General features: G+C 42.3%; 1 protein-coding gene across 1 annotated transcript; it reads right to left on the bottom strand.

Annotated features, from left to right (window-relative positions):
• Positions 1–6,494: 6,494 nt before the first annotated feature.
• LOC127761989 (uncharacterized) lies at positions 6,495–9,858 on the bottom strand. The gene is made up of 4 exons (XM_052286324.1): positions 9,274–9,858; positions 8,705–9,166; positions 8,210–8,554; positions 6,495–8,138 (listed from the first exon to the last, which is right to left on the bottom strand). Exons 1-4 carry the CDS (start codon positions 9,856–9,858, stop codon positions 6,495–6,497), a joined length of 3,036 nt encoding a protein of 1,011 aa, XP_052142284.1.
• Between the last annotated feature and the right edge of the window lie 1,678 nt (positions 9,859–11,536).

The raw sequence follows: 11,536 nt of genomic DNA, 5'->3' as shown, positions 1-11,536 counted from the left end.
CCAAGGAGCAAACTTGATTGATCCCAGGAAATAAGCTTCATAGGTAGATTTACACATGTATATACCATCAATTACGAGCTTTCAAACATGCTGATCTTGAACATCTTGTATCAGAACCACCTCTTCTACCAAATTGAAAAAAGGGTGGTTCTACCATCCCAAATGGCCAAGTAAAAAAAAAAAAACCTAGACCGATAGCCCCACATGAATATTAGCAACCCATCTCCTGTTTATAAATGCCTTCTTAGGGATCAAGGTAAAAAGATTTTTTTTTTTTTGGGGGGGGGGGGGGGGGGGGGGGGGCAGCTTTTGTAATGTTTTCCTTTTGTAGCCACCTATCACTTTTTAATTTCCAATTTAAATTCTCTAATTCTCATGAGAGTTTGTGTAAATTTTAGATTTCCAACGAATTTCAACTTCAACAGGTAATTTGATGAATGATGATAGAAAATTTTATGACTGAGCTGTAAAACAGTATCTATGTACTGAGTTTTTTTACAAGAAAAATATGTCTTGTCCATATGTAACGTTGACACCACGTTTTATGCTATAAATATCTTACAAAACCTCGCCTGTTGAAATCGCATCTTGTTTTCATCATATTTGACACGATGTTATTCAAAACAGCTAATTGCATTACCCGTGATTATAACCATTCAACATTTCACGGAGATTTTGTGCAATAAAAACAAGTGGCGCTTATGTGGCCAACATGTCGTTGGTAAAGGTGTAGTTTTGTGCAAAATTAAAACTTTTCGTTAATTGGCATGTGAAACACTGCCTTTCACACAACAACATCAACTTATCAATACAAGCTTAGGTTCTCTTTTGCGGCATATGCTCTCATTGCCTGTTTGTTCACTTATCAATCACAATCAAGATTTCAATTTTAAAGTTGATTTTGTTGTTTTTCATTATAGTCTATTTTTTTCAATATTAGATTCCAATCACTACTAATTCGTATCTATAAATTAATTTTTTGTAGTTTGTTTGTTTTTATGCGACTTATTATCAGCCGTAGCTCAAAGATGAACCTTTCATCTAGGGATGCAAGCGGGACGAGCAAGCAGGTTTTTTTTTCTGGCTTATCCCACTTCTAGTTTATTTTTTCTTCTAAATTTTGAACTACCATACGAGAAATACATTAGCAAGCGGGTTTTTATATAGGTAGCGGAACTACCCACTTGCATCCCTACTTTTATCCTTGATGAAGTTCTATCATCGCAGTCGCTAACGATTTTATGATCCCAAGCTAACGGGAAAACAAAACTCCGTCATTTTTAGAAAACATGCTTTGTTGACCTTAATGCAACCTAAATTGTGGATTCTACGTCAATCAACTAGCTGGATACTTTTACTATGCTGATCATTTATAGTTGAGGCTTGGGAAAGTTTGAGCTACCAAACATTGCAATAACCCTGTTACTCTTGCTAATCCAATCATCCAAATTTGTTAAATGGCAACAGACACTACTACAAAAACCATCTTTCGTGGTGGCCATTTTAGGTTTCCGCTGGCGGAAATCGCAGCCGCCAGAAAGCAAAGGCCAGTGAAAATGTCGATTTTCGCTAGCGGTTATTTACCGCCAGCCAAAATGCATCTTTGCTGGTGGCCGAGAAAAGAACGCCCGCCAGCGAAGACATGTCTTTGCTGGCGGCGGACATAACGCAGCCGCCAGCAAAGAAGTATCTCCACTTGCGTTAGCCTTAGGTCGGCCGCCAGCGAAGATAATTCTTTGCTGGCGGCTCACAGTATTTTAGGCCATGTGGCATGCTAGGAAAAATGAAGTAAGGCTTCTGTGGATGGACACGTGGCCCGACAGCGACGATATGGACTGTCCTAGTTCTGACACGTGGCCCGCCAGTGAAGATGCAATTTTTTAAAAAAAATTAGAACATTATTATATATACTATTTTTTCTTTTCTTCGTGCGCATATTTCAGAGTCAGATGTGGTTGATATAACTAATCGAGCTATCGACAGAGTATGTTCTCTTTCGCATATTTTAGAGCCACGCATTGAGTATATATGAAGCAGAATAATATACGTATATATAAATATTCGGAAGCACCTACATATATGTACATTGACAAATTAAATTCGATCGACGACATAACATTTACAAGTATTTTGAATGAATTACAAAACCCTAGCTATATTATACGCCTGGTCCAGTTAGACAGGGATTCGTTCTCCGGCAGGGCTAAGACTCCTTCATTGTCGAAAAACCGCCCAAGCTGATGTGCGCACTCACGGTGGATGAAGTAGCACATGTCCGCCTGAATGTTCTGAATGGATGTATCATTGAGCTCTCTTTCAGACTTGGGGAATTTTGGAAGCTGCATCAGATCATGACAGAATTAAGGAAATTAACTATTCACAATAATACAAGTTAGCGACTAATTTAACAACCGTGTATTACTTACCTCGTCGTAATTCGCACAATATTTCCCATTAACCCTTAGGAACTCACAACAGTAATATCCGCATAGTACTGTTCCCACCGGTTGCTTGTGACACTTTCAACATCAAAATAATTATAAGGTATAATAGGTTATTACATGGAAACACACAAGCATTTATGAAAATTAAGTAGTACTGTGTGACATCCATATATATGTACTTACCGGCCACTTATTGCGGACGGATATGCGTTCTCTTGAGTTTTTGCGTTGTCCACCTCGCTGGTAATACCTTTTAAATGCACTGTTTTGCGGATATAAATAATTTACGTTCATTAGAGGTTAAAACACGTCATGCTAATATCTTACTTACAGATCGATAATTCTTAGAAATTCCTGATAGGTGTTGCTATCTTTGTCGAGAGAATCCAAGACGATGACTTCATTGTACTTTGGATAGAGAAGAAAGACTCTATCCAATGGTCGCTGCAAACGGAATTGTTAGTCGAGCCATGATTATATGTATATACTCTTAGTGCATATATATTACAACTTACTCAAAGGCATATGGGGCATAAACACACTCCTTGTCCTGCGTAGATTCAAGCGCAATAGCTACGTACGTAGCGACATCGAGCATCTTTTCAAGATGCTTTTGTGCTATGTAAGCTTTCCTCTCTTCGGGAGTCATCGCCTTGATGTGTTCCGGTAGCTTCTTCTCGTCTAGCGTGTATGTGTGGTTCAGCTTACTTATCCTGCACGGGTTTAGGTAGGCGACAGGCTTTTTCATCGCTTCGGCTTCCACGTAATTCATCCTGCCAACAATGGATGATCAAATGAGCTACGCATATAGGTGTAGTGATCTATTAACATATTCAAGTGTAGCACTTACAGACACCAGATGGCAATCAAATTGGCGTCCAGCCGCTTCCTACGGTAGAGGGAATGCATATCGGAGAAATGGACTTGGAGTAGACAAGGACCGCTCCAGAAGATGTTCTCCCCCACGGCAACTGTGAATGAATCGATGCCTTTCATGGTGCTTGCCCTAATGTACCAATCGTGCCACCTTCTTAGTTGCCACGGTCCTTCTCTTAGTTGCCAGTCGTAAATGAATGGTTTGCCATTCTCAAACTCGTGTGGCACGTCTGGGGAATTGATATAGTTGAGATAGTCATCGAAGGTCTGTTTGAACCCTTTTAATTTTCTGTTATCAAATTCGGCATTTATGATATCTTTGTCCCTTCCTCGGAATGTCGTTACCATATAATATTTCTTGGACTCACTTTTTGCTTTGTGCTTGTGCGTCCTTACCATCACTGGCACATCGGCACCCTTAGGTTCCTCTGGTTGCGATGGCTCTGGTTGCGATTGCTTTGGTTGATCGGGCATTGGCTGATCAGGCACCGCTTCAATTTCACCCGCCGCTAGCTTTGTAGGCTCTGCTTGTATAGGCTATGATGGTTCTTCTGCATCCTTTTCTGTCTGAGGTGATGTAACGGGAGGCTCCAGTACTGGATGTGATGTAACTGGTGGCTCTGGTACTGGAGGTGATGCAACTGGTGGCTCTGGTCCTCGAGGTGATGCAACTGGTGGCTCTGGTCCTAGAGGTGATGCAACTGGTGGCTCTAGTCTAGGGGGTGAAGCAATAGGACTATCCCTCGGACTGGATACGACTGGTGGACGCGACGGTGACACCGGTATCCTTGGTGGACAATCAGTTCCATCCGTTGACCCTAGTTCAATATCATTCTTGTGCCATAGTATGAATTGGTCGACGGCATCTCCAAGGTACACAATCTGCTCAGTAGTTGGAAAGTCGAGCTCATGCATCCGGTAAGCCTCAATGACCGTCCAAACCTCTACCTTGGTGTAGTCATCCGGAATGTCTTGGCAATGAAACCTGCGGCCTGGTATGAACCTCCCAGTTGCAACGAGTATTTTCTTTCCTGCCCTGCCGACTGGAATCAAGAGCTTGCACGGAGTATCCTCCGTTACATCATCGAAAGCATAGCTCGGCTCAGGCTCTAAAACAGCAACACCGTGCATCATTTTCTGACTCCAGTATATATTGCATTCGTTACGAGCTGCTGCCCTAGCCTGAGAGTCAATCTCTTCTTTGTAGCGATCACGCTTCTTGTAGGTATGAGCATCCTGTTTGAACCCATCCTTCCAGTTAGTCTTTGAGGAAACTCCCCGTACACGGCCAGAGTGCTCCGGTTTGCCCAAGGCATAGGTCAGCTCGTCCCGGTCTCTATCTGGCATGAACGTCCCGACCTATTGCTGCGTGACGATGTTCTTCATCTTGACAGCTACCTCCTGGAGCTTCTGATCCTTGAATACTACATCCCCCTCAAGGGTGAAGGCCGATGTTCTTGCACGCACCCAGTTCCTGCTTCGTGGGTTGTGATTTTTCATAGGAACAGGTTTCCCAGCCTTCTCCATCTCTTCATCTTGTTTTGCCCATTTCTTCACCGCTTGCCGGTAACCGGTCGATCCCAAATGATGTGGATATTCATTCCTTCTTGCTAGCTTAGCCATCTTCTGGCTCTTCTCCTTTTCTTCCGCCGATCTTTTAAGGGCAACGAACTCATCCCACTGGGCCTGTGTTATCCTTCCGTAGTCCTTAAATGGCGTGAGTCCCTTCTGGACATATTTCTTATTCAGATCCGTTTTTCAGTTTCGCCACAGCTTCCCCATTGTCTTCAACGCATAATCCTTGGCTTTATCGTCGTCTGTCCCCTCTGGATATTCAAACTTGCTTTGCAGCGACGTCCAACAGCTGTTCTTTCGACTCTCTGGAACTTTCTTCCAATCCTTCCATGTGATCTCTACGATATCCCTGACCACCGCCCCACATTGGTTGCTATACTTCGAACATGAGTCTTCCGGTGACAGGTGCTCCCCTGTCTCACTCATCCGTGTCAGCACGCTTACTTTCTTCAACAACATGTTCTTCCCTCGCTCGCTCCTCCTTTTCTTGGGTTTGCTTAAAGCTGTTGTGCGCATGACAGCTGTAGCTTCAGCTTCAGGTTTAGTTGCGGCTTGGGCTTTCCTTTTGGAGCGACGTGGAGCATTCAACTATTGTTTGCAAATAACGTGACTTTAATTAAAATCCATAGTTTGCAGTTAATATGACTGGAACTAAACATATATTATATGCTAGGTACCACCAGTTCGGGGGGAACGTAGTCGGAGTCAACTTCATTGTCGCTACCGCTCTTTCTCTTCCTTGCTGGAGAAGGATGGGGGTCACTCGGCGAGTGATACGATCGACTACCTGGTTCACTTGAGCTAGACGACGAAGATTCCTCCGCGACTACTTGCGTGCAAATATCTTCCTCCATGACTAGCTGAGTTTCCTTGCCCTTGTCACCCGTGGGTTGCTCTTGGGTGGGTTTGTCCATTGATATCGCTTGAAGGTGAATTAATGTTAGTTGTGAAATGGAATCATTTTCTTATTGTAAATCCAAAAAGAAGGAAAAATTTAGATACTAATTTTGTACTACAACTATAAATATTGTTACCAATCAATGAGATCGGCAACGACATCAATATTACAATCCACCAACCCTGACCATTTCAAACTGACTATTACAATCCACAATCCACCAACGCTTATGTGGGCCGCAAGCGAAAACAGTTTTTGCTGGCGGTAGCTTATGTGGGGCGCTAGCGAAAATAGTTTTCGCTAGCGGTGGGCAAAGCCGGCCGCCAGCGAAAACCCTTTGGCCCCACATGTCATTCTCAACTGAAAAAATAATTTTATTTATTTTTACACAAATATGATTAATTTATCAAAAAAATAAAATATGATTTTTTAATGTTTGCGCCTGATAGTTTTTTAATACATGCATACAAATAAATTTATAGCAAACTATTTCTTGATCCAACAATTATCATGTCACCATATTCCATATACAAAAATTCATCTCATCCATCATTGTCACGCATTATAATACATTAAAATTCATCGATACGTCCAACATGATACATATATAATGAATTAGCATCTAATACTTTTCCCTACACCTTCATCTCTCATGTATGGCTTCGGCGATTCACCAATTGATTCTTCGACGCGTAATATCTTCAAAAATCTGTGAATATGTTCTCATATTGATTGTATGCCTCGACATCTTCGACATTATCAACTCCCAAAATCCTTTGTTTTCCCGAAATAACTATGTCTTTCTTCAAATGAGATGGGTCTGTCACATAGAAAACTTGAGCGACCCGATCGGCAAGCACCCATGGGTCATCCTTGTGGCCTACGTTTTCAAAGTCAACTATTGTCAGCCTAAAGTTGTCCACAGACACGCCGGCTGGGTGTTTCACCCATTGGCACCGAAACAGTGGAATCTGCATATTTGGCCCGTAGTCTAGTTCACAGATTTCTTCTATGAATCCGTAGTATGTGCTCTTTTGCCTAGTTGTGTCGATTGCTTCTACTCGAACGCCACTGTTTTGGCATGCACTCCTTTTGTCTTTCGCTTTTGTGTAAAACGTGTATCCATTCAGATCGTATGCTTGCCACGAGGTATACACACTTGATGGCCCGTCAGCTAGCATTTTAATTGTTCTTTCTTCTATGGTATGGCCATCTGGTAGATCGAGGTTCTTGAACCATTCAATAAAGTGATGCTTGTGTTTCTTCATGATCCATCTATTAGATCGACCCACATTTGTTGCTTGTAATTCCTGCAGGGGTTGCTCTATGTACGGCTCCACTATTGCGAGTTGCTGCAGCACAGTGAAATGAGCATTTTTCACTTTTTTGTAGTCATTGTCGTGGATTCTTTTCTTCCCTTTTGTTCCTTTCCCAGATAATCTACCTTCATGTCGAGGTACCGGTAAACCAATTGCTTTCCCATCTTTTAGGTAATCAATGCAATACTCAACGACCTCCTCGGTTGTGTATCCCTCTATCATGGATCCCTTTGGGTGGGCGTGGTTCCGTACGTAGCCTTTTAGAATGGACATGTATCGTTCGAAAGGCCACATCTGATGCAGGTACAGGGGCCTAGGTGCAATTATCTGAGGCACAATATGAACTATGAGGTGTTGCATCATATTGAAAAATGATGGTGGGAAACACATCTCAAGCTCGCACACTGTCTGTATAGCGAAAGTCCGGAGAGGACCTAACTCTTCAGGATCAATTACTTTCAGAGATATGGAATTGAAAAAATAGCAGAGCTTTGTGATGACCATCTTTACGTGAACTGGTTCGACTGCTCCAATTGCAATGGCGAGGAATACTGTGAGCATTACATGACAGTCATGGGAATTGTAGCCTAAAAGCGACAGATCCTTCATCGACACTAGTCGCTTAATGTTTGAGGAGAAGCCAGTAGGCACTCTCACCCCATGTAGGGATTTGCACAATGCCATTTTCTCGGCTCTTGTCAAGGTGTAGCAAGCAGGCGGTAGGTACACTTTTCCATTATTACCTTCATCCACAGGATGAAGCTCTTTCCTTATTTGCATATCCACGAGGTCCTTACGTGATTTTAGCCCATCCTTGGTCTTAGTTGGTATGTCCAGTATAGTCCCAATGGTGCTATCGAAGACATTTTTCTCTAGGTGCATGACATCGATAGAATGGCGTATGTCTAAATCTTTCCAGTACGGAAGGTACTTAAAGAAAATGGAGTACTTCTTGAATGGCACGCTAGGGCTTACTGGCACTTCGGCATCATTTCTCTTTCGCTTACTTGTTTCCTTCTTTTTTACCTTCCCAAAAACAACCTTCAGGTTTTTGTCATTCTGAACATTTTATCACCCTTCCATGGTTCTGGTGCTACACCTTTCTCAACAGTACCGTCGAAATATTCTGCTTGGGAGTGGTACGAGTGATTCTTTCTTAAGAAACGCCGGTGCCGCATGTACACTAGTTTCTTCAATCCCTTAAGATACCTGTACACGGTACCATCCACACAAATAATGCAACCCGTCTTTCCCTTGATCTGTCCCAATAGGGAAAACAGTGCGGGCAAGTCGTTGACGGTGACAAAGATAATTGCATGTAGCGTGAAGTACTCCCGCAGGAATTCGTCCCAAACTCGGATCCCGTGTTCCCACAAATCGCGCATATCCTCCAGCAAAGGCTCCAGAAACACATCCATGTCATTACCAGGTTGTCGTGGTCCCTGTACAAGGATGGTCAACAAGATATACTTCCTTTTCTGACACAGCCACGTTGGGAGGTTGTACATGGTTAGGAGTATTGGCCACGTGCTGTGTGAGCTGCTCAAGTCACCGAATGGATTAATTCCATTGGTGCTCAATGCAAACCTTACGTTTCTTGGGTCCTCTGCAAACTTATGATACTTTCTGTCAAATTCCTTCCACTGTCTTGCATCTGCAGGATGTCGAATCATCCCATCCTTTTTTCTCTTTTCATGATGCCAGCGCATCAATTCGGCATCCCTCGGGTTTGAGAACAAACGCTTCAAACGATCTTTCACCGGAAGGTACCACATGACAAGCTGGGGAATCTTCTTTTTGTTACTGTCTTTGCATGGATCGGACTCTTCTACATCGTCAAGGGCAACATCCAGACCCTCGGACTGGCTACGGCTTGTTTTGTACCGACTACTCTTGCATGTTGGACATCTGTCCAAATCCTCGTACTCTTTACAGAATAGGATACAGTGGTTAACACACGCGTGTATCTTTCGCACACCCAGTGACAAAGGGCATATAAGCTTCTTTGCTTCATAGGTGCTTGTTGGCAGGGAGTTGGGTTGCGGAAAAAGTTTCTTCAACAGAACCAACAAGTCGTTAAAACTACTGTCGGACCAACCATTTCTGGCCTTCAATCTCATAAGCTCAAGCACCATCCGCAACAACGTGAAATCCTTCTCACAGCCCTTTGCCTCATGTACAAAAGATCATTCGCTGCCTTTTTCAATGCACCAAAGTTATCCAACCCACGAGCGGACCCAGCAACAACCTCAGGTTCAGCATGACGCAACATCTCTTTCAAATCTGCAAATTTACCATCATCTACACTGACATTACCATCATCAGCATCATTAACTGTACTGTGCTGACCATTGCCACCAACAACATCATCATCATCAACGGGTTCTACTGCATGCACTTCTTCTTCTTCTTCTTCTTCTTCTTCTTCAGCTACTACAATGACATCCTCGTCCCAGCTCAACACTTCGTCGCGTACTGTAGCCTGGTTCGGAACTTGCTTGCTTGGGATCTCTCTATGATGTGACCAGTTTGTGTATCCCTCAACAAATCCATGCGTCACCAAGTGTTGCTCGATTACAGATGGATCGTTACAACTTTTCTGATTTTTGCAGTGCACGCATGGACATCTAATATCTTTGGTCTTCTTAGATGCAGCATTCTTCTTAGCTGCTTTCATGAATATGTCGACTCCTTCAATGTATGACGCACAATATCTCTCTTTATCCATCCATGCCCTATCCGCCATCTATGCATTAATTAATTAACTGCGGAAAAAATAATACAACTTTAGTTAGTTCAAATATTTTGAACAAAATAATTAAAGCTAGCCGAAAATCTGCATATATAAAAAATACATCTATCCCTCGGACGAATTACCAAACTACCCTTCTTTCTCTTCTTCTCTTCCTAGCTAGCTCATTCTTTTGCAGTTAACTAATATATAAATCTGCTAAAAATAAACCTATCGAAAACTATATATATATATATATATATATATATATATATATATATATGGAACATCGATCATGCACAATATTTCTTGCAAAGTTTGCCATTTTGAGCTCCAAATAACAAGTAAAAAATGTTTTTCTTCCTCCATGTCAAGTATTTTTTGCGATGACAAATCTCAACATACAACCAATAAAAATGAAAATAAAAGTTGACAAAAAGAGTAGGACAAAGTATAACTAACCTCTGGTACAATAAATCTTTGAAAAGATTCGAGATCAAAACCTTCCCCCTATGTATGTGTTCTTAAGAGAGAGAAAATCGTGCTCCTAATGGTGCTCGAGGTTACTGTAGCTGGTTTATATAGTTCAGCGCATTTTCCCTGGCGGTCTTCATATGTCAGTTCGTTCAAACCGCTATTGAAAATTATTTGAGATGGCGGAGGGTTAAGGACGCCGCCAGAAAAGATGCAGGTATCTTCGCTGGCGGTCCACGTCATCACACCGCCAGCGAAGATATGGTATCTTCGCTAGCGTTAAGTTAAGAGGCCCGCCAGCGAATAAACCTACATCTTCGCTGGCAGGCCGCATCTCCTTACCGCCAGCGAAGATACAATACCTTCACTGGCGTGAGCTTAAGAGAGCCGCCAGAGAAGATATCATATCTTCGCTGGCGGCCTTCTTAAGTAGACCGCTAGCGAAGATGTGTTTCCGTTGGCGGCCCTTGACCCCCCACCCCTACGATTTTCTGCGCTAGTGGTTTTTTCACGTGGCCGCCATGAAAAATATTTTCTAAAACGCTGTGAAAAATCAATTTTCTAGTAGTGAGATCTCAAGGAACTTACTACAAACATAAAAATCCAAAAAGTTTAAAGCAGAAAGGCAGCTACCATTGCCATGGCCCATAGGTGAAATCTGACAAGAAATACCTTGTCGGCACCTCCTATGCTATGCTCCTTCCAAACACTGATTTCTTCTCTCTCCCAGTTGGTGACCCGTTCACTCAATCTACAGTGCCACAACACAGTACTCGATCCATTGCACAGCTAGGACTAGGGTATATATGCGTGTGTTAGTACTAATTTGATTAGTGTCAAACTGTTTAGGTATAATAATATTAGTTGTGCCACAATGATAATTGTAGCTCGCTGCAGTTTTTTTAGGCCTATTTAGGGGAGCTTCTATCTATTGTAATTTTTTCTAGAATTAGAAGCTCCCCCAAACAATCCAGTCTTTAGTTTAGATTCTGATAAACTGTAATTGTTGAATCTAGAAAATGAACTAAAAGCCAGAAGCTGGAAAACTCAGTTTTTCCAGATTCTCAGAAGCTGGCTATCAACCAGCTGCTTCTCAGAAAGCTCTCCAAACATGCTCTTAATATACATATCAGATAATCATTTGTTAAGTCACAATTTTCCTATGAGTGACTAGCAACTTGCCAAAATTAAAGTTAGGCGAAGCAGAGGAAAGTGTCTA

The sequence above is a fragment of the Oryza glaberrima genome, chromosome 2, assembly GCF_000147395.1.
Source record: "Oryza glaberrima chromosome 2, OglaRS2, whole genome shotgun sequence".
In the NCBI taxonomy this organism is placed as follows: Eukaryota; Viridiplantae; Streptophyta; class Magnoliopsida; order Poales; family Poaceae; genus Oryza; species Oryza glaberrima.
This window is presented reverse-complemented; position numbering and strand designations above follow the sequence as displayed.